The sequence below is a fragment of the Eptesicus fuscus genome, chromosome 12, assembly GCF_027574615.1.
Source record: "Eptesicus fuscus isolate TK198812 chromosome 12, DD_ASM_mEF_20220401, whole genome shotgun sequence".
Lineage (NCBI taxonomy): Eukaryota > Metazoa > Chordata > Mammalia > Chiroptera > Vespertilionidae > Eptesicus > Eptesicus fuscus.
In genome coordinates, this window is record NC_072484.1 from 83,343,990 (window position 1) to 83,368,170 (window position 24,181).

Genomic DNA, 24,181 nt, shown 5'->3' on the forward strand with positions numbered 1-24,181 from the left:
ACAGATACATGCAAAAAAATGAAACTAGATCACCAACTTACACCATACACAAAAATAAACTCAAAATGGATACAGGACTTAAACATAAGACGGGAAACCATAAAAATACTGGAGGAATCCACAGGCAACAAAATCTCAGACATATGCCACAAGAACTTCTTCACTGACACTGCCCCTAGGGCAATGGAAGCTAAAGAGAAAATTAACAAATGGGACTACATCAAAATAAAAAGCTTTTTTACAGCAAAAGAAACCATCAACAAAACAAGAAAGCCCACTGCATGGGAAAACATATTTGCAAATGCTATCACTGATAAAGGTTTAATCTCCAACATCTACAGGCAGCTTATGCAACTTAATAAGAGGAAGATAAATGATCCAATAAAAAAATGGGCAACAGACCTAAACAGAATATTTTCAAAAGAAGACAGAAGAAAGGCCAAGAGACACATGAAAACATGTTCAAAGTCACTTATTATCCGAGAGATGCAAATCAAAACAACAATGAGGTACCATCTCACACCTGTCAGAATGGCTATCATCAACAAATCAACAAACAACAAGTGTTGGCGAGGATGCGGAGAAAAAGGAACCCTCGTGCACTGCTGGTGGGAATGCAGACTGGTGCAGCCACTGTGGAGAACAGTATGGAGTTTCCTCAAAAAACTGAAAATGGAACTCCCATTTGACCCAGTAATCCCACTCCTGGGAATATATCCGAAGAAACTAGAAACACCAATCAGAAAGGATATATGCACCACTATGTTCATAGCAGCACAATTTACAATAGCTAAGATTTGGAAACAGCCTAGGTGCCCATCAGCAGATGACTGGATCGGAAAACTGTGGTACATCTACACAATGGAATACTATGCTGCAATAAAAAAGAAGGAATTCTCATCATTTGCAGCAACCTGGATGGAATTGGAGAACATTATGCTAAGTGAAATAAGCCAGTCAATGAAAGAACAATACCACATGATCTCACTCATTTAGGGATAGTAAAGAACATTATAAAGTGGTGAACAAAAAGATAGATACAGAGACAGTAAAGCATCAAACAGACTTTCAAATTACAGGGGGAAAGTTTGGGAAAGGTGGGGGAGTTTTGAAATCAAACGAAGGACTTGTATGCATGCATATAAGCATAAACAATGGACGCAAAACTCTGGGGGGGGAGGGCATGTGTGGGTGTGGGGTGGGGGGGTAATAGTAAGATATGTACACATATAATACCTCAATAAAAATATTTAAAAAAATAAAAAAATAATAAAAAAAATAAAACTAAGGGTTAAATAGAATTCAATGCTTCAAAAAGAAACTTAAAAAAATAAAAGGCCAAATAATAACTTCAAAAAAAAAAAAACATGGTTAGATGTTATTTCTCAAGTGTTTCAGCCCCTAATCACCCTTTCTACTATGAATGTCTATAAGACGTTGAATTCTCATAATATAATTACCAACTGCAAAGGGCTTTGGCCAGTGCACTTGCAATGGAACACGCCTTAGCACAATGTAGACAAGATGCTGGGAAACAAACAAAATGCTTTAAGCACACGGAATAGGTTGTGTCCCTACTCATTTACTGATTCAACAAAAAATTTTTTGAGAATCAGGCAAACCAGAGTACTAGTGACATAGCAATGAGCAAAATAAATGCAGGCACAAGAAAAATCTTTGTTTTCATGGAACTCACATTCCATTTTTTAAAAAAATATATTTTGTTGATTTTTTTACAGAGAGAAAGGGAGAGGGATAGAGAGTTAGAAACATCGATGAGAGAGAAACATCGATCCGCTGCCTCCTGCACACCCCCTATTGGGGATGTGCCTGCAACCAAGGTACATGCCCTTGACCGGAATCGAACCTGGGACCCTTCAGTCCACACGCCGACGCTCTATCCTCTGAGCCAAACCTGTTAGGGATCACATTCCAATTTTATTTGAGAAATACAAGTAAGAGAAAGAACAGATAATATGAAAAGTAGAGATGACTATTCAGACAAAAAATAAAGCAAGATAAAAGGACAGAGAGTGAGAGGGGTGCTATTTCAGGGAAGGCAGAGCAGCTCTTTCTAAGAAGCAGACCTTTGAGCAGAAAGAAGCTTGAAAGACATATGGTCAGGACATAAGCCTACAGGTATCTAACGGGAGATATTCAAGGGAAAATAAGAAGAAAGGGCACAGGCCTCGGAGGCCGGAGGGGATTGGCAGGTCCCAAATTAGCAAGGACACCAGCGTGGCTGAAATAGAATGAGTGGTATGACAGGGTTAACAGATAACCTCTACTCGACAAAAAATAGACACACACCGGAAAAAGGCAGGGAAGGCAGTCAATTATGAAAATCTCATCTTTGCCAGTACTTAACTTACGAAAAAACTAGGTAAAGTTTCCTAGATTAAATTATAATGTAAAAATCGGCAAATGAGGCCCAGGCTGGAATGAAGCAGCCCCAGTTCTCAATGACTGTTCACAGGCTGATGAGGGAGAACCCACCAGTGGGCCCCAGAGGAAGAGGCTGTCTGGCCTGGGCCAACAGAAAGGCCCGCTCTGAGCCGATGGCACAGGGACCTGTCCATAGCGGTGGCACCAGAGAAAAGGAGGAGGGGAGGGCCTGTCCTTGACAAGGGCATCGTCATTTACAACTAACAGTGATCGCTTTGAAAGAACTACAGCAACAAAAACAGACAAAAAGACATAAAAGGGAAAAAATCCAGTTCTAGTCACCAAAATAACTTCTATTTCATAATTAAAAAGCATCACAAACAGTTTCCAAACCATAAGTTTGGGGTCCATACAATCTAACTGCTAGGACCCCACTTAACCTCCACCACTGGCGGAGTCCCGGGTCATTACAGTAACGCCAAGAGCTGACACACTGTCACTCTAAGTGTTCTGCTTTCAGCTCTGTCCTGCCAACCACCTTCTTCTGATCCCCTCTCAGGGTCCCGAGAAAATACCTTTATCTTACTTTATTCCTTTCCCACTCACTTCCTTGAGATCAAGGAGCAGGCCTAATAATTACAGAGACGGCTTTATTTTTGGAAGACATCTCAATTCGAGTGGATCAACCCAACATAGACTGACAAATGTCAAATCAGAAGCCCATGCATGACTTAATCTTTACTTCAAATATATAAATGCTGAGAGGAGTTAAGGAAGGAATCCTGTAAGATGGGCAATTTTAATCTCACTGAAGATTAACAATCTCAGAGAATTAATATTTTATCAAGAAATCCAAACTGCAAAGCAGTATTGACTTAAAAGTCAATTTTCATCACAAATTATTCCTTCAAATTCTGGGAGTTTAGGGATCCTGTTCTCTTAGTAATAGAGTATAATTTAAAATTCAGTTTACGTATAGATCTCTAAATATCAATGCTCTCGATAATCACTTGCTCTCAATATTAACAAAATGATTTCACAGTAAGCTAGTTCAGAATTGCCCTCGGTAGCCAAGAGAACTAGATTCCTCTTGCTGTTCACCTGCTAGCGCAGCACTGGCGTGCCAATGTTAACGCGAAAGTTTATAATGAGACTGCTGATGCTCAGGTGAGAGCATCCTGGTTCCCATATGTTAATATTCCTCCTTAAATTATAAGCTGATCTGTAACGCTGCACTATAGTTACAGTAGATGAAACACTGAAAGAGTACTTTGGTTTCACATGGAAACAGTTACCAAGACAAACCTTGGAGGATGGAGTTCCAAGAATATTAAATCATAAGAAATGGTTTCAGCAGCTGGTTAAAGCTGAGTGTACATAACACAAGACATCTGGTTGTCTGTGCATTTTCAGTTCATTTAAAAAGTATAAACACATTAAAACACTGAAATGTTTGATATATTACAACACTGTCTGCTTGCTCCCCAAGAGTGTTTAAGTGGCTGGTCTAGTCACTGTACTCCTGGCTTATTTACCAGCTAAAGGGATTTACTATTTCCATCCCCCTTAACTTCAAGATATATTATCAACAAAGGAAGAAAAGTATTCATTTAGAAGATACTGCTGGTATTTGTAAGGACATAATGTAATAGAGGTAGTGCTATTTCTAAAATTAAATCAGGAACACATGAAGCATCACACATACTATGACAAGTAAACAGCAGACAACGTGTAACAGAAACCTAACCACAGGGGCTTCACCAAAATAAGGGTTTATTTGTTTCATGGAAGAAGAAATCCAAAGATAAGTGATCTAGGGTTGGTGTAATAGTTCCGCAATATCACCAAGATCCCAGGCTCCCAGGACACTGTTCTTTGCATGCTACAGTCATCATCAAACTTTTAAGATGCCTAAATGCTGCCTCCACATTCCAGGAAGGAAGAGAAGAAGGACAAAGAGCAAAAAGTTGAAGGTAAGTGCTCTACAAGCTTACGACTTCTGCTTACGTGAAATTGGCCCAAACTGTCACGGGGCCACATTTCGGGCACATTCTCTATTCCCACGGTGCCTCAAAACTAAGCTGGGCATACACTGTCCCCCAAACAATCCTGGAGATCTGTTAGAAAGAAGGGTGAGGAAAGGACATAAGGCATGCTAATAGCTGTGTCCGTCACAACAGCTCGTCGTGCATGGGCCCTGCCTTCCAAGCTGTACAAGCTCCAAACCACAACAGGGTTTGGCGGATCCCATTTCTAAATCTATATTACAATCCTGGATGTTGCACTTATGCACAACAGAGGCCAGGAGCCCGTTTTCCACAAATACCTGTCTTTCCTTTTTGGACTATAGGCAAATAGCACATTTCCAACGACATCCCCATGTAGATTGAGGTTCTATGATGATGAATCTTAAAATCTACATTTTTAAAAATATATATATTTTATTGATTTTTACAGGGAGGAAGGGAGAGGGATAGAGAGCTAGAAACGTCGATGAGAGAGAAACATCGACCAGCTGCCTCCTGCATACCCCCTACTGGGGATGTGCCCGCAACCAAGGTATATGCCCTTGACCGAATCGAACCTGGGACCTTCCAGTCCGCAGGCCGACGCTCTATCCACTGAGCCAAACCGGCTTCGGCTCTACTTCTTTATTTTAAAAATAATTTCTTTAAAGTATGCATTCTCAACAGAGATGATATGACCCCTCCCCGCAAGAGAATAAAAATTAGATCTTTGAGGTGAAAAACGTCACAGATATTATAATGATTCATGGTGCTCCAAGGGGGCAACATCATCAATTACCATCTTCACTATACAAAGAAGATAGAACAAACCCTGATGTAGCCAGAACTTACATGAGTGGAATATCAGTGATTAACTGCATCAAACAGCAGACTAATTCTTCCAAAAGATCTTCTGAGTCAGAACCTGGTAAGATACACAAAAAGTTTGTTAACAAGGTATAAAATAGAATGGAATTGTTTAGAAGTTCAGTTTCCCTTCCTAATGAGAATAAGAATAATTATCACATAAACTCAGACATTAACGCTGATCTCTGAATAAAATCCAAATCATGAGTAAGTTAGCATCTATTATGATTTCCATCTATAGAGGAATTTTGAACACCAGCTATCAATTATACAGTTTTTAACATTTGAAGGTAACTATGACTCCTGCAGGCCAGTAGCCAAATATATAAAATACATGAAAAAGCAAGCTGCTCTAGCTGCTTTGTTTGAATCAGGAATAGACACCCCTCAGACCCCTAAACATCAGGCCTTGCCCTTGATCTTCTTGATAGACTTCAAAGAACGTTTTCTGAACCTGTGGGGACTCCACAGATGACATTCTGAAACCGAGTAAGAGGCCAGACACCTACCTCTTCACAGACAAAAAGCCAAAGGTAAAATGGATTTCCAAGTCCTATGAACAAGTGGCAAAGGCAGGTTACAAATTACCCTCCCAGTGGAAATGCTCCTCTGTCCCATCCTGCTCTGAGTGACTTCCGGCTTTGGACAATACTGAGACACCTACTCTTTCTTCCCCAGCTCCTAGGACGCCTTATTTCTAACCTACCTCTCTCTCTATTCATTCCCAGTATCCACTTCCTCAGAACACCCATCAACTACTGGTACGCTGCCCAGAGTGCCACCATTGGCTTCCTTCTCCTCGTCTCGCTCCCTGTGATCTCCTTTATCAGTCATCACTTGTATGCTGGCGATTCCTACAGTTTTCCTCCTGTCTCTTCACTGAACTTCATCTTTATATTCATTGTCTGCGGGCCATCTCCACCTAGATGCATCACCAGTACTCAAGCTCAATACGTTCAAAACTGAACTCATTTGTCCCAACACTTCAAATCCACGTACTTGTTCTTTATTCTCCTTTTCGGTGACTACATCAGTTAACCAAAACCCAAAACACAGACTGTTCTCTCTGTTATTCATCTCAAGGTCCTATCAATTACAGTCACCTCTCTGTTATTTACACTTTTCTTCATTTCCTGTCATGCCTTTGTTCATTATTGCATGATCTCAGTTCAGTTAAACACGTTTATTAAATTAAAACTCCTGAACTTCTTTAAACCTTCCTACTAGTATTCCTACAAATTTACTCCTTTCCAATCCAAACTCCAGATTATCAGAGAGACCTAACCATAGTCCATCCTTTCATTCTCCTGCCTTAGACCTTTATAATTGCTTTAAGCTGATTACTATGCATCAGAAAGAACTCCAAGCTCCAAAGTACAGCATGCCAAACCCTTCGAGATACAGGCTCTGTATCCGTTTCTACCTTTATCTCCCCCCATTATTCCTTTCACAATTTATATTCCAGCGATACCAAACTACCTGCTACATGCCACTTTATGCCTCCTCAATAACATTCTGCCTGGAATGCCCTCCAACAATAAAAATCTAATTTTTTTAAAAAGCCAATCTTTATCTACCTGAACCATCCTAAATCTTCCTTTCCTCCATAAAACGCAACTTTTTCCTCCCCTTGAACAAAAATAATCATCTAGGCCGCATCTATGCCTTGTTCATATGTCTTTCACTGCATAATTTGGTTACATTGTATCATAATTTCTCTCTACATGTAAGCAGGCTTCTATTGGACTCTGTATTTCTCAAGGATGATGACTAAGAGCTTGGCATGTGATGTATACTCAATACATGTTTGCTCAACTGAACCCAGCTGTCTAAGTATAAATCTAATGGTTATTTCCAAAGCATCAAAGCACTTGGAGTCTCGAAAAAATTTAGCAATTCTTTTTTCTAGACCACAATCACCTTAGTAGTCAGGAATTATGAAGAAACCCCTTCCTGCCTTGCCATAAATAGAACTGGCTCAGTAACCCTCTGAGAGGTGAGTGCCAAGCTTGAAGAGAACATTTAAGTCACAATGAACACACCAATCAAGGCTAAGAAGAATACACAGCAAGAATCAAGTTCAATAACCACATTAAATCTCACTTTAAAAGAGGTAGGCTTATTAGCTCAATGAGTGAAGAAAGTAAAACAAGGAAATAAGTAACATTTGTCTCTGAGGCTACACAATAAGAGGATCTAACTAAAATCCTCCTCATTGTCAAAGCTGTCCAACATAACTCACGTGAATTTACAACCTATTCCAACAAGCTCATTTGCTGACATATAATACATATTCAATATGTGTTTGTTAAACCATCATTCCCTGACTCATCCTACAGAATGCATCGACCCAGACCCAAGAAGAACATCTAAAATCTTCACTGATTCCTTACAGAACATTTCAGACCAAATGAATTGGACAGTTTAATAACATACTTTTATTTAGCCAAACAGCCAGCAGTGTTTCAACTACAGACGGTGCAGAAACAAGCACTCAGGACCCACAGATGGTGCCTGATTGTTCTGTTTTCCTTCCAGGGGTGTAAACGCCAATTTTTAAATCTTAATATGGTGACAAGAACTCTCTATCCAGTTCTATGTGCCATCCAAATCATGACCTTGGTCAAGTTTACAGCTGGGTCAATTAAGGAATATATTCACAGCTTTGTTATCAACTTAACATAATAATGAAAATAATAAAAACATATTTCATATATGTAAAATGTAACATGTCAAGGCCAAAGCTCTAACAAAACAAAAGACAAGAATAAAGAATTTCCAGCTGAAATCTGACAACTTCCATTTACTTTAAGAAGAAAGTCCTGCAGAATACTATATGCTTGTTTCTGAGCTAATCTAGAAGCAAATAATTGCATATCAAGTGAAGAGTGATGAGATTTGACTGCTTACCAGGTTTGACATCAAGCAAAAGTCACTCATACTGCATTATTTTCCAAGCAGTATTTATATCATTCAGCTTTCATATGAGGATAAATATCTTTCTTAGTTCCAATAAAAATAAGTAAATATAAAGTCACCTGCCAGAAATTATAGTAACTCACTCATGCATTTCAAGAAAGATGATCTTAAAAGCCCTTGAAATTTGAATGACACAGTAAACTGAGGTTCTTTGGGCAAAAGACTGCAGAGATTCAGTATGTTTATTGTACTGTGAAGTTTACAACCCAGTTTTATCTCTTTAAGAGTTTTAAATTGCCTCTACAGCTGCAGTCAAGTGTTTTAGTAGTTTAAATCTTAGCTTCTGGATAAAATATTAATAGCTAATATTTGAGAACTCTACCCTTGAACAGGCACTGCGTTATTTCATTCTCTTTATCCCACATTAATCCTGATCATAACTATTAAGGTGTAGGTATGATTATCATCCTTTTACAAATGAAGAATCAAGACCCAGACATACTAGTTTATTTACAGTAAGGGGCAGAGCCCAGATTTGAACCCAAATCCAGACCCCCAAAAAAAGAAAAAGAAAAAAACAACCTAATGAATTATTTTTTTCTACTTTTCTATTTTTTATCTTTATTGTTGAGAGTATTACAGATGTCCCCCTGTTCCCCCGCCCAATTGTCCTGCTCCACCCAGTGCCTGCCCTGCCCCTGTCCTTCACCACCCTATTGTCCGTGTCCAAGGACAATGAATATATGCATATACCTTCTTTGGTTAATCTCTTCCCATCCCCTTTCCCTCTGAGATTCATCAGTCTGTTCCATGTTTCCATTATTTTTAAAGACCTGCTATTATACCAAGTTGGGGCGAAAATCCAGTCAACCATCCCATGTTTCACTGAAGACCCTAAATACAAACTCCATGGTAAGTGACTACTATGAACCACACTAGGGAAGAAATCTGAAATACCACATATTAGTTTTACACATCCAGGTGATACATTATACATTTACCAACGCATACTGGAAGTCCTTGACTTAAATATCCAATTTGGAAGTAATTTCAAACAACGAATAAATATAAACTATTATTATCAGTATTATGCAGAACTGAAATCTCACCCCTATCCCTAGGGTTCTCTCCCTCTAAAGCCCTAACCCCGCGTCTCTGATCTCTATGAGCGTCACCAGAGGAAGAAGCAAGAAAGACAAGGTGGAATCTGTGGTCCTAACAGCTCCGATAATCCATACCTGAAACTAAGTTTCAGTTCCTATTCTTCCTGTTCGGCACCCTCCGGTACCAAATGCTAAGATACCACGCTCTCATTTTGGCCTTAGGGAGTGGACCAGAGCATAGTAGAATAATGTCATAGTCAAATGTCTTCCATCAGAGTGGGAGGGGAGAGAGGGCAAAGCGATTTTTAAAAACCACTCACTTGAAGAAGAGAAAAAACAGTGCTGGTGGAAAACAAAGAAGTGGCCAGAAAAAAGAAACACATGGGTCATTTAAATCAGGTTACATGTAATTATTAAAAAATCTATTAACAGATAGAGTTAATCTTTGTTGTTTTCTTTACATTAGTAAAGTCAAGCTGTTATTTCTCAATGCTGCCCAATACCACACTGTGCCAAATACAAGCACTAAAAAAACTCAATCAAGAAATAACAGAGCTATATTCCAAAAACAGGTGAATAGTGTGCCTGAAAAATTTAGAGCAAAAATGGAAGACACAAGGCTAGATTACATTTACTATAAATATATTCAGAAAACCACTGTGAAGCTAATATTGGAATTACTATTCTATATTAAAAATCATATTTAAACTTCTAATTAGCAAATTCAAATATGCCTGTAAATATTCATCATAACTTAACGAAAAGCAAATGGACTTCCTCTTTTCTAAAAATAACATTGTCTGCTTTGAACACACCTGGTACTTCCAACTCCTAAGCTTTTCCAGGGTTCTGAGGTAAGAACTGGCTTTTTTTCTAGAGTTCTCCAACCCCGAAGGCATTTAGCTTTCAGTTTTCACTGATCAGTTGGGTTCACCATTACTCAATTTTCCAACTTGCAAAATGTTGTTAACATTGTATCCCCCTTTCCTCCTCTTAAACTGAGTAATGAGTACATGACTTTTTATAAGTCCCTTACTGATTTTATTGGGGTTTCAGGAGAAAGCAAAAATAAACAGGTATGTTGAATTCACTACGCTTGAGAGCAAGCCCCACAAAATAATTTCTTGAAATAAATTTATACGGAACTCTTTTACGCCAAGGAAATGTAGTTAAGCAAGCCTTTTCCTTGGACTTGACAAGTCCCTAGTCTCTCTTCTCTCCACAAAGCTGTGCTAACAGGTTACTACGCTCCGCAGGCCCACGTACCTGCTCTCCCAGCTCTCAGCAAATGGCCTGCCTGTCTTCCCCTCAGTATGCTCCCCCATGCAAACCTGTGCTCTCCCTGTGCTGCTGACCCCCGTGGCCTCCTCTTTGGACCATCCTTTCACCTTATCTCCTCCCGCACCCACCCACCCCCATTTTTTTTTTTTTTTTTGCTTCTATCTTCAGTCTCTCAATTGAGAATAGTTGTTTATTCTCAACTTTGCTCAACTGTTGGCAGATGGTTCTCTACTTCTGTCATTTCACCCTTCAAACTACCTGTACTACTGTATATTATCTATCCCTAAACCAGTGGTCAGCAAACTCATTAGTCAACAGAGCCAAATATCAACAGTACAACAACTGAAATTTCTTTTGAGAGCCAAATATTTTAAACTTAAACTTCTTCTAATGCCACTTCTTCAAAATAGACTCGCCCAGGCCGTGGTATTTTGTGGAAGAGCCACACTCAAGGGGCCAAAGAGCCACATGTGGCTCGCGAGCCCCAGTTTGCCGACCATGGCCCTAAACAGTCCTTCACAGACCTAATTCAGATATTCACTGATAAATGGATGTTTTCAGCTACTGCATAGTCAGGTTCCATATTTTCCAACTCAACAGTATCTGTGCATCATACTTTCATAAACTGTAAAAAGACATTGGCAAAAAATATAAAAAAGACTTTACTATGTGATAAGAAGTCTCAAACTAACATGTAATAAGGCTAAGATGAAAATAATTACATATGTCAAAAACAGCAAGTCTTCAACCTTAAAAAAATATTTACTGGATTAAACTGGTGGACCAACAGGAAACTCAACTGTAAATAAAAAGAACAAAATGAAAAGAGCATGTATAAAAGTCTGAATTGCTAACTGTATAAAAGAGGACAGTCTGTCAGCACAGACAGAATCACCAATTATCAGACCTCACAGAGGGCTCTTTCAATGACACAACCATCTTGACAATATGGCCATGGCTGGAAAAGTGTCATTTTTACACTGTGTCTACCTTAGGCCACTCAGAATGTGGCCTAAGGTAGACACATGCTTCTCCAACTTGAAGATGAGCAGGGAGTGCGGGTACAGAGAGGGTACCCCAGGAAGACATTTGGCCCCAAAACAAACACAGTGTATCTCTCAAGTGCATCAATTTACTCAATGTTATGTAATGTAAAATACTCTTATATGTAAACTAGAGGCCCAGTGCACAAATTCGTGCACGGGTGGGGTCCCTTGCCCTGCCTGGCCGGTGATTGGGGCCAATCGAGGCCATCTCGCCCAGCCCTGATTAGAGCCAGGGGAAAGGACTGCAGGAAGGTTGGCCAGCCAGGGGAGGTTGGCTATGGAAGCACACTGACCACCAGTGGGCAGCTCCTGCATTGAGCATCTGCCCCGTGGTGGTCAGTGCGCATCACAGCGACCAGTCCACCAGTTGTTCGGTCGACCGGTTGGAACTGTCACTTAGGCTTTTATATATATAGACTAGAGGCCCAGTGCACAAAATTCATGCACGGGTAGGGTCTCTAGGCCTGCTCAGTGATCAGGGCTGATCTGTGGGGCAACCGGCAGGGTGATCAGGGGGCCCCCACTGGCACCTGCCTTGGCTGGCCTGGCGCCACGAGTTTGCCGGCCCCGCCCCTACCGCCTCCGGTCAGGGCCTGTGGGCTGGGGGCAGCTTCTGCATTGAACGTCTACCCCTTGGTGGTCAGTGTGCATCATAGCAACCAATCGTTCCACTGTTTGGTCGATTTGCAAATTAGGCTTTTATTATATAGGGTAAGTGATATTGTGGTTAAATAAAAGTATAAAATATACACACTTTTATGACATAATACAAACCAAGTGTTAAGGTTACAGGTGCTGGTTGGACTATCCTCTGAGGCTCTCTGGGGATAAACATTCACTCCATTCTTACTGCTAACACTTCCTGCAAAGATTTACAACTCCCTAAGTGAACTATGTTTTGGCACTGTTGGTCCCACAAAGACAAAGCCTAGCATTAACAAAACTAACAAAACTAGCAGGACACAATTCGATTAAAAGCTCTAATTTTTTAAACATCCTATATAATAAAAGCCTAATATGTAAATTGTCCCCTCAGGCAGTCGTTCAACCAGAAGACCAAGAGTTCAACCGCTCACTATGACATGTGCTGACCACCAGGGGGCGGCACAGAACATGGCGGGCGTTGGTGACATGGCACTGGCAGCAGGCGGCAATGGAGGCGTTGCTGGCCCCTATGGGCCCCGACGAGAACAGGACAGCGGCAGGATGGTGGAGCAGGTGAGTGGGCAGCGCCAGGCCAAGGCAGGATGCCAGGTGGGTCTACGGGGCTGCGAGGTTGGGGGCGCAAGCTGGGGCCCAATCTCCGCAGGCCACCCCGAGGGACCCCACCCATGCAGGAATTCATGCACTGGGCCTCTAGTAGTATATAGTTAACAAACTTGGAAGGTTGATTATCAAACCAGGAAATTAAACATATTCATGTCTTAAAAATCAATGTAAAAGCTCTAAGTAATAAGCAAGAACACCAATTGCAAGCAACAGTGTGTTTTGAAAAATAAACCCAAGAAATGCAAGACCAACACTGCCATTGGCCTCAGAAAGAGAGGAGATAGCATGAAGGTTAGATGCAAAACACTGCATTCCCCATATTTCATTTGTTAACAATCCTATTCTCCCCTTTTACTTTCCAGGTTGTTACTTTTAATGTTAAGGAATGAAACGCGAGCAACTGATCTTAAAAACTACAGGCAAAAAAAAGAAACCCGTCAGCAATATCAAGAAAAAACAGTAATCTTTTCCTGTATCTTCAGAAAAAGATGACATACATCAGCATCATAAAACTGTCCTTGAAAATGTTATTTCTGATCAAATAATTCCAAAGACATCCAGACTCAGAGACTATTGTTATATCTATGAAAGTAACCTTTAATACTTACAAAATCTTCTGATTGGTTGTCTCACTTAATAATGCATTGCCCTCGTAATGGTACTTAAACTGACATCTGTTTTCTGAAAGAAATACCTATGATTTTTATTTTTATGTTTCATATGCATGAAATAAAAATAAATAAAAGTTTCAATTTTACTGGCTGCCTTATTCTAAAAAAAAGGAAAAAAACAATGAGAGTCTTGGTTCTTTTAAATTAATACAGGGGGGAAAGAGTGACAGTGTCAGGTTATTTAAAAATAAAAATTATGAGAGGAACAATAGAATTTTTAAAATTTTAATTTTATTCCTCAAATTTTGTGCTTATATATTGTTACACATGTGATTCCCAGAACATCTTCAAAGGCAATACTTACTGTAACTGCCAGATTTTTCTTCATAAGTAAAATGAAGTTGTAATTCCTCTTCTGACATCTCACAGATGAACACTTTCAACAAATGGCAAATAATAAACAAAGCATTGTTTGTCTGCCAAATGAAGATGTGACTAAAAAAGAAAAACCAAGGTCACATAAGAATCAATATTTAATCATGAGCACGATCAGTTTACTTCTAGTCAATGATTTCTTCATAACTGATCAATCGTTTTGCCCGTTGTATTTGTAATATTAGAATAATGTCCATATCTTTTAATGGCTCATGATTTACGACACTGAACCAGTGAAATCTATTATAGTTTACTTCATATTTCATTCTATGTATTTTACATAGCAAGTCAACATAATAAAAATATTATCCTTTAGGCATGATTGCTCTTTATTCTTAACTTTATAGCTGTCCCACACACAGGCAATTCAAAGAAAAGAAAGCTAAAATAATTAAAAATACATAGTACCATAAGGAGAATATATGCAAATACTCAACCAAATTTTTAAATGGAGTATCACCAGAAGCACAGTACAATATGTGCTGTTTGTATTAATAACCGTGAACTCACAAGAAAAACTTTTGTTGGATTCAATATAATTTGTTTGGGAGCTGGGCAATGAACAATCTTTTAAGAGCTAACCAGAAAAAAAATGGTGTTAAAAAATGCTTGAGCACATAAAAGGTTAGCTTTCTATTGCATCTAATATAGAAATATAATACCTACTCTGAATCTTCTTTCATCTAATGAAAGAAACTAAGGAAACAGATGTGGAATGAAATAGTACTCAAATTAAGTCATATGTCCAGCAGTAATAATGGGGAATAATGACCTTTTTAGTAATAATTATATCACTATTAGTCTACTTAAATAATATATTTCTAAAGATTATCTAAAATGCTGAAAGCAGATTCCAGAATTCATCATCTCCCCCCAGTGAATTGGACAGCAAATTAAAACCTCTCTTTTACTTTTTTCCCTTAATAATAAGTGTAATTCCTTGAATAGCTTTTAAAAGACCATAATCGATTTCTAATAGATGAAAAATACTCCTTGTTAAATATGAAAAGAACATGATTAATCAGGCAGCTTACTTCCGACATTCTGCTGAAAGTTTTAGTTCTTTGGTTCTAGAAAGGAAGACTTTAATCAATGCACCAAGGTTTCCAGTTCGAGGATTGTTTTCAACTGCAAGAGAAAGAAAGATTTTAAAAAGTTAAAATTAAGAACTAAAAGCAAAGTGAGTGTATAACACTTATAAAATCAAATGTCAAACTGACATTGCTCATGGATCAGCCTATTGTCAATAAGCAATGAGAGAAATTGCTACTTGGCTGGAATTCTTTCTGAACAAAAAAACAATGTACAAAATGGAAGTGCTAGAAACAGCAGGAGAAAATAGCCATCTTATCTGAGAATCCAAAATTGTAAAGAAAATATGTAACAGTTAATATACATACACAATTTACATACACACATCATTCTCTTTAGAAAAACAGATGCTTAAAAAGCTCAAAAATTGATCATCCATATCCCCAGTATATAGAATACTAGAGGCCCAGTGCATGAAATCCGTGCATGGGGGGTTTCTCTCAGATCAGCCTGCACCCTCTCCAATTAGGGACCCCTTGAGGGATGTCTGAAACTGGCAGTCAGACATCCCTCTCACAATCCGGGACCACTGCCCCTAACTGTTCACCTGCCTGCCTGCCTGATCACTCCTAACCACCTCTGCCTGCCAGCCTGATCACCCCTAACTGTCCCCCCGGCAGCCTGGTCGCCCCTTACTGCCCCCCTCTGCCGGCCCGGTCGCCCCCAACTGCCCATCCCCCGCCGGCCTGGTCGCCCCACGCAACCTGCTGTTCAGTCGTTTGGTCGTCCCTCACTAACCCCCCTGCTGGCCTGGTTGCCCCACACAGCCTGCTGTTCGGTCATTATTGTTACTGTGATGGTGTCCTGGACAATTTGCATATTCCTCTATTATTAGTATAGATAATAAACCATAAAGATAAAACTACTCAGATAATCACAAATTATTCTAATGAAAATGAAGACACATAAAGAAGGACACATAATGTGGCCAGTGGGGCACTATCTGACCAGGCAAAATTTTAAAGAATTTGTTTAAATTTTTTTTTTCAGGTTTAAAAGGTGAGTATTTCAGCAAAGCCAGCCTAGAGTTGAGAGAAGACCGTATTGGGAATGAGAAGATCTGGCTTCTAGATCCAAGTCTATAGTAAGGGAATATTGAAACTCGGGCAAATTATTTACTTCTCCACCTCAGTTTTCTCATCTGGAAAAGAAACAACAATTAATATTTATTGAACAATACACTTAATGCTTTACATGCATTACCTACTACAATCCTCAAAACTACATATGGCATAAGCACGAATATGACCTCCATTTTACAGAGCCTCCCCTGTAGGTTCTTGCTTGCTCAAGGACACGTCGTTATCTACTGGCTCAAATCCTTGGCTCTACACTATGCCAAACCAGCCTGTGTAATCAAGGAATTGGACTTAATGAAACTCTAAAGTTCTATCAGGCTGCAGAGCAAGACATAGGCTATGATTAATTTTGTGTGTCAACTTGACTGGGCCACCGGATACCCAGGTGTCCAGTTAACATTATTCCCTGAGTGTTGGGGAGAGGGTCTCTTCATTTGAATCAGTAGACTGAGTAAACAGATTGGCTTCGCCATGGAGGGCCCACAGAGAAAAGTCAGAGGAAGACTCAATTCTTTCTATCTGCCTGACTGTTGAGCTGAAACATCGGTCTTCTTCCGCCCTTAGATGGGACTCGCAACATTGGCTCCCCTAGTTCTCAGGCATTTGGACATGGACTGGAATTTATACCATTAACTTTCCTGGGTCCTCCAGCATGTACACCAGATCACGGATTGCTCAGCCTTCATAGTCATGTGAGCCAATTTCTTACAATAAATCGCATTTTATATATACCAGGTGTCTCAAAAAAACCTATATAATAAAAGAGTAAAATACAAATCGACAAAATGGCGGAACGACCCATCGCTATGACATACACTGACCACCCGGGGGCAGACATCCAATGCAGGAGCTGCCCCCGGGTGGTCAGTGCGCTCCCACAGGGGGAGCGCCGCTTAGCCACAAGCCAGGCTGACGGCTGGCGATCACAGCAGTGGTGGTGGGAGCCTCCCCGCCTCCGCGGCAGCGCTAAGGATATCCGACTGCAGCTTAGGCCTAAGCCGTCAGTCAGACATCCCCAAAGGCTCCCGGACTGCTAAAGGGCATAGGCTGGGCTGAGGGGCCCTCCCCCCTAGTGCATGAATGCCGTGCACCAGGCCTCTAGTGTATACATATTTCAGCTGACAGCTCAATTTTGAAAATGAAATGTATTTTAACAAACACTGCCTTTATAATTATTCAAAGTGCGTGCATACATTTTTGAGGGACACCTATATATATCCATCCATTCTATGGATTCTGTTTCCCTGGAAAACCCTGACTAATAAAGCATAGAAGCACAGAAAAATTCATCTTAGCCCAGCCTTCATGGCTCAGTGGTTGAGTGTCGACCAGGAGGCCACGGTTCAATTCCCAGTCAGGGCACATGCCTGAGTTGCGGGCTTGATCCCCAGTGTGGGGCGTGCAGGAGGCAGCCAATCAATGATTCTCTCTCATCATTGATGTTTCTATCTATCTCTCCCTCTCCCTTCCTTTCTGAAATCAATAAAAATATTTTTTTTAAAAAAAGAACTCATCTTAAGGGAGAGACTATTTAGTCAGAACCTTTACTGTTACTGATGGAAGAAAAAGAAATCTGTTGGGCCCAAAGTCAACAACATGTTAGTGACAAATGCCCAGTCTTTTCACTTTACCAATGGTTTTCAAACTGTGAGATTCCAGAGTTCTGGGGTATTTTTTCACTTTTGAAATACATTTTTAACTATTTTGAAAACCAGAAATGCAAACACACACATTGGCTTGTGCTGCCAGGAGAATTCATTTTTATGCAGATCTGAGAATTATGCTTTTGCTGCCATTTCTATGCATAATATCTAAACTTCTGTGTCAAAGATATAAAAAGACGTAGTTCTCCAGAATTCTTTATCCAGGTCTGCACATACATACTTTAAATATGTACATGGAAATAAGCACACCATTACAGCGTACCTGCTCTGTGCCCATAACTGGCAATTAACTCGGTCTATCTACCAGGTATGTGTTCTTGCCACAGCCTGAGAGTCAACGCATGTAACTGTATAACTTTCTCATTACGACAGAAGTTGTAGTAGCTTACTGTTACACGCGTCGCTCATGGACTAGTGGCAATAGCATCATCTGGGAGCTGTTGGAAGTGCAGAATCTCAGGTCCACCCTACACCTAATGAAGTTGACAGTGCTTTTCAAAGGTTAATGTACATTTAAATCACATTTAAAGTTCAAATCCTGACTCTGCCCATGTGAAGTGTGACCTGAGACTCTGCATTGCCAACAGCCTCCCTGCTGCTGGTTGGAGAATCCCCGTTCTGTTGTGCTGTAAATTAGGGCCGGTTTGGCCCAGCTTTCATAATCAAGAATAGGTGCATGATTAGATATTAGACATTAGATGTTGTTACAGTTTCTCTCTGAAACACAAAATTCCTACCGTCAGTCTTTGGGTTTAGTTTAATGAAAGAATATAATAAGATTTCAGGATAAACTGTTATTATTTTAAAAAATAACCCAGTTACTGTTTGCAAGTGCATCTTTGTGTAAATTAATATTATCTAGCTATTGTAAACCAAAACAAAATACTGAAACGAAGAGTTGAAGCTAATATAATTCAGAATCCCAACTTTACAATCTTGTTTATTCAACAGCCCCTTTATTACTGAATTACTTTATAATTGTTTTAATTTATAAATAACTAGCTATTAAAAAACAAACCTGGCTATTGGAAAGAACAATCAAACTACTAGACTGATGTAATGAAAACTCTGTATACCTTTTTCAATAATTTGGCACGTATTTATTGAGCTCTTTATATGTACTCAGCACTGTTTCAGGTATAAGAAAATACTTATAAACAGAATTCCCTGTATTTTTAATTTTATTTTATTGATTTCAGAGAGGAAGGGGGAGAGGGAAAGAGAGATAGAAACATCAATGATGAGAGAGATCATTGATTGGTTGCCTCCTGCATGCCCCACACTGGGGATTGAGCCCACAACCCGGGCATGTGCCCTGACTGGGAATCAAATCGTGACTTCCATGTGCCCTGACCAGGAATCGAACCATGACCTCCATGTGCCCTGACCAGGAATCAAACTGTGACTTCCTGGTTCCTAGGTCGACACTCAACCACTGAGCCACGCTGGTTGCACTCCTTGTCTTAATAAAGCTGACATTCTAAGATAGTTAAGTTTCCACAGTACTCTTCTGGGCAAGATGCAAATGGGGCAATAAGTTAATAAAAGTACACTCAGTAATGTTTCAACAACAGGTGTAATATTCCCAAATACCTCAATGGATTTGAACAGGATCAAACCTAGTTGGTAAAAATCAAATGTTATGTTAAAGTTGAATGAGCTTCAGGAGCCAGAGTAGGAACAGGGACATCTGACAGGAAGGCAGAAAAGCATAATGGAACTAGACTACAGATCTGACCAGGTTCAAACCCCAGCTCCCCTCTGATTAGTTGTATGACAAGTTACTTAACCTGGCAACTTACTTAACCTCCCCACACTTCAGTTTCCTCATCTGTGAAACTAGGATAATAGTACTTAAGCACAATAACTCATTTGACTCTAGAGCTTAAACTTACAGAAATCTATTGACTAACTTGGCCTTTTGTATAAAGAAGGAATTCTCCATGTCTTCAGGAGTTCAACCAAAGTCTCGGTAACACTCATGTAAGGGTATTATAAAGAGGATTTCCACCTGGAGAGAGAGGTTGAACTTTCTTCAGGCCCTGAAACAACCTTTCCCAATATCTCACTAAAATACGCATGAGCCACAAGACCCAATAACCAATATAGAGGAAACACAGAGGACAGAAACATATTAACAATTCAATCAACAAAATCTACATTGTGGGAAACTCTACGACCCACTTTCTTTTTTAAAATTACTTTTTATTTTTTTAACTAGAGGCCCAGTGCATGAAATTCATGCACTGGACGGGGGGGGGGGGGTGGTCCCTCGGCCTGGCCTGCACCCTCTTGCAGTCTGGGACCCCTCAGGGGATGTCCACCTGCCGGCTTCCTGTGGAAAGCAGGCCTAAGCCGGCAGGCAGACATCCCTCTCACAGTCCGGGACCCCTTGCTCCTTACCGCCCACCTGCTCGCTGCTCCTTACTGCTCAGCTCGCTGCTTCTTAGTGCTGCCATGGAGGCGGGAGAGGCTCCCGCCACTGCCGCTGCGCTCACCAGCCATGAACCTGGCTTCTGGCTGAGCGGCACCCCCCTGTGGGAATGCACTGACCACCAGGGGGCAGCTCCTGCATTGAGTGTCTGCCCCCTGGTGGTAAGTGCATGTCATAGCAACCAGTCATTCAGCCGGTTGTCCCACTGTTTGGTCTATTTGCATATTATGCCTTTATTATAGAGGGTTACAGTTCACATTCAATATTATATTAGTTTCAGGTGTCGAGTATAGTGGTTAGACATTTATATAACTTACAAGGTGATCCCACCAATAAATTTAGTACCTGACACCACACGTAGTGTTACAATATTATTGAATATATTCCCTATGGTGTACTTTATATCCCCACCCACTTTCTTTAATAAATTGAGAGAGGAAAAAGGAGACAAATGCAGGAAGAAACTACCTATGAGAAGAATCATAAAAATATATCAACCAATAATAATGTGAGGACCTTATATTGCTCCAGATTCAAACAGACAATTAGAAATTTGAACACTCAATAAATATTTTATGATGTTAAAAATTGTTTTTTTAATAAAATAACAGTATTTATTTTCTTTTAAAAAAATCCTTATTATGAGATACATAATAAAATATTTCTGGATGAAATGATATGATGTCTGAGGTTTGTATCAAATTAATATGTGAAGATAGATGAATGATATGATGTCTGAGATTTGTGTCAAATTAATTACATGAGGATATGTTTGTTGTCTGTGCACTTTTCTGTACATACGTCATACTTCAATAAATGACTGAGGTACAAATGAAACATGATTGACCATGAAAATGATTGAAGCTGGAAGATGAGTATATGGGAATTCGTTATATTATTCTGTCTGCCTTTGGATGAGTGTAAAATAATTAAAAATAAAATACCCATGAGAACAAGATACAAGCTCACAAAAATGCTGTATCAGGATACAGTTCTTCTTCCAAAAAACAGGAAACAATTCCACTAACTACAAACTATAAAAACCTGAAGTACAGATGTATTTGGTAACCATTAGCAAGCCTAACTGCCTAGCAGTACCTGTGCGGAACACGTCTCCTTCTTACTGTCTACCCCATCAGAAAATGTACGTGACTCCTCCAACAAGTTAATTTTCCATACAGATTCAGAAGCTACAACTCCCAGAAAATAACAGGCAACAAGAAGGAAACAAGCCGAACACAGAGCAACTATGCCCGAGGGTAGAGGTAGGGAAAAAATGTTGATCCAGCTGTTGGATTTGGAGATTTTAGGATTCGCTCACACTCCAAAACCAAGGAGTGGAGACAATGGAAAGTCTCAGTTAAACCAAGCAAACATGTACAAAACATGTTCTAGAAGTCAGGCTAGAACACAGCACCAGCCTACCTTCAAGGTAAAATGACAGATTCAGCAAGCACCTCTAGAAGCCACACAGGAACAGGATTAACAAACATACCCTCTGGCAGCAAGCGCTGTGCCTTCATGGGTACTCACTCTCTGCCTTCTCCCTGCTTTATTTTTCTGAAGAGTCATCATTATATAAAATATATGTATTTATTATGGTCTGGCTTCCCCGTTAAGATAGATTCATGAGGTCAGAGGCCTGGGTCAGTCTTTATTGCAGTCACTCACCCAGCTTATAGAATACAGACTATAATATTATAGGTGCTCAATAAATATTTGCTGGTTTAATGAATAAGAAGAAAACAATAGTAACAACAAAATAAGGAACAGGATATGCTGAAACCTCAGCAGAAGAGCTGAATCAGAATTGGCAAAAAGAACTTTGGTACACAACTATCATTAGTGGAAAATAGGAAAATGAACCATCTATTTTTAAAAGGAACAGAAAGCACTTGGGAAAAATTAGTATAATGAAAAGAGAGCACTGACACATTAGAAAAACTAGATTGATTAAAAATGCAACAACTAAAAGATACATTAGAATCTTAAAAGACAAGAACTGTAATGTATAAACATTGAACCGAAGATATAAAAGAGGAATTACAAGAAAAGAACAGAGATGAAGAAAAAGAAGATGCAGAAGGCAAAGAACAGAGATCCAACCTGAACCTCACAGGTGACGATGCCAAGATGGAGGAGAAGAAAGTAAAACCAAATCCATAACTACAGAAAACTTCAGAATTGAAAAAGCTCACAAAAATGCTTTTTAATAAACCAATAAAAAGACCTCATCAAATGACAGACAAAATCATAAAGAAAAAAAGTATAATGAGGAACATTTAATCATAATGGTTATAGGGAAAACAGTCTTACGAACAAAGGAACAAAAAGAAATTTAGGTCTCAGACTTCCTCTCAGGTTAATACTAGATGCCACAAAGGAGCAGATGAACTCCTCCAGAGTTTTGAGGGAAATGACAGTAAAGAAGTTTGTGTACAAGGAAGTTGTCTGTCATGCTTGACTGACGCCTGCACTGCCAACGGAAAACGAATCCAAGGAACCCACTGGAAGCCAGCAAATGGAGAGTGAAACAACATAAACACATCAGCAGCTGCCTGGTGCTGAGGAGGCAGGATTTAAAGTGAACTCCAGCCCAATCAGAGGGCCTTGGTTACTGCCTCGGACTTTCCATTGACATCCCTGCAGGGCCCTGCCTGAGAAGAACCACATCTCATGACTAACAGCCATCCCCCAAAACTCAGGAAAACGCAGTAACAGGAGATCCAGAAGGAACGGAAGGAGAGAAAAAAATACCTAAAAAAGTTGTGGGAAGTAAAACCTCCCTGTATTTCTCAGTGTTCCTGTAAAAAAGCCTTCGTCTCCTGGGTCAGCAAAACATACATGCTATGAAGTGAGAGAATGTCTGCTTTTACTTCTCCTAGAATCATTTCACATACCATCAGGATTAGAATTGTAGCCATGTGTTTAAAACTTCCTTATCTCACTGAAAGCCAAGCAGTTACATCACAAGATAAGCACCTAAGCCGGCTCCAAAGGAGGAGGAGAGACTACAATATCATCTTCCTAAGTATCCACATTTCAAAGAGACAGGAGGTCCCAGAACTTGGAAACACCGCTAGGTCTAAAAAGCCAAGGCAGGGAGGGTGTATCTGGCTCCTGAAGAGCTTTTACTTACATACCAACGGACTGGAGTAAAGGGGAGAAGAGGGGGACAGCTAATGCCTTCCCCTTTATAGGAAGAAAAACACACACCCTCCCCCAGCTACTCATATGGAACAACTGACCTGACTCTCAAAGCATCTCCTAGCTGGTGAGAACTAGGACAGAGGAGGACCAGTGCACTTATATTTACTGTGATGTACTTAGTAAGAACTCTGTCTCTGATCCAGAAAACCTGTGGGCATTCAGGGAAAAAAGTAAGAAAAACTAACATAAAAAGCCCAACAAAAATAATGGCCACAAACTTCCCAAAATTGATGGAAAAACATAAATCTATGTATCCAAGAGTATCAACAAATTCCAAGTAGGATAAAAAATAAATTAAAAAGTTTTAAGGTAAGGAGAAAATCTTAACAGTAGCAAGAAAAAAACAGCACTCATCATTTATAGGGGAGCAACAACACAATTAAACAGACATCCCATCTGAAAGAAAGGAGACTAGAGGACAATGGAATGATAACATCAAAAGAATTTTTAAAATATCAACCAAGAAGGGGGAAAAAGGAGACATGTGTACTACTATTTGTAATACTTTAAACAATAAAATAAAATTTTAAAAAATAATAATAAAAAAATATCAACCAAGAATTCTATATCCAGAAAAATCTCTCCTTCAAAAATGAAGACAGCAAGGAGGATGGTGGGCAACTTTACAGCGAAGTAACTTGACAAACACAACCCTGACCAAGTAATCAAGGTCAGTATCATCAGTGATAACACTTACTCCTAATATGATGTGCTGAGAACAGCACTTCACCTCTGTGGTCTTCCTCCTACAGACCCATCACCCCAGTGTAACCATGAGAA

At 39.8% G+C, this 24,181-nt stretch overlaps 1 protein-coding gene across 3 annotated transcripts in view; it reads right to left on the bottom strand.

Annotated features, from left to right (window-relative positions):
• DYM (dymeclin) overlaps nt 1-24,181 on the bottom strand; it is a 241,845-nt gene that overhangs the window by 182,015 nt on the left and 35,649 nt on the right. For all 3 annotated transcript variants that reach the window (XR_008557825.1, XM_008148270.3, XM_054724507.1), the window contains 3 exons: nt 14,957-15,050; nt 13,852-13,982; nt 5,244-5,316 (listed from right to left, as the gene is read on the bottom strand). Coding sequence is in view for 2 of the 3 variants with exons in the window: in XM_008148270.3 (XP_008146492.1) it covers nt 5,244-5,316; nt 13,852-13,982; nt 14,957-15,050 (298 nt within the window). In the remaining variant the exon portion in view is untranslated. The remainder of the gene's footprint in view (nt 1-5,243; nt 5,317-13,851; nt 13,983-14,956; nt 15,051-24,181) is intronic.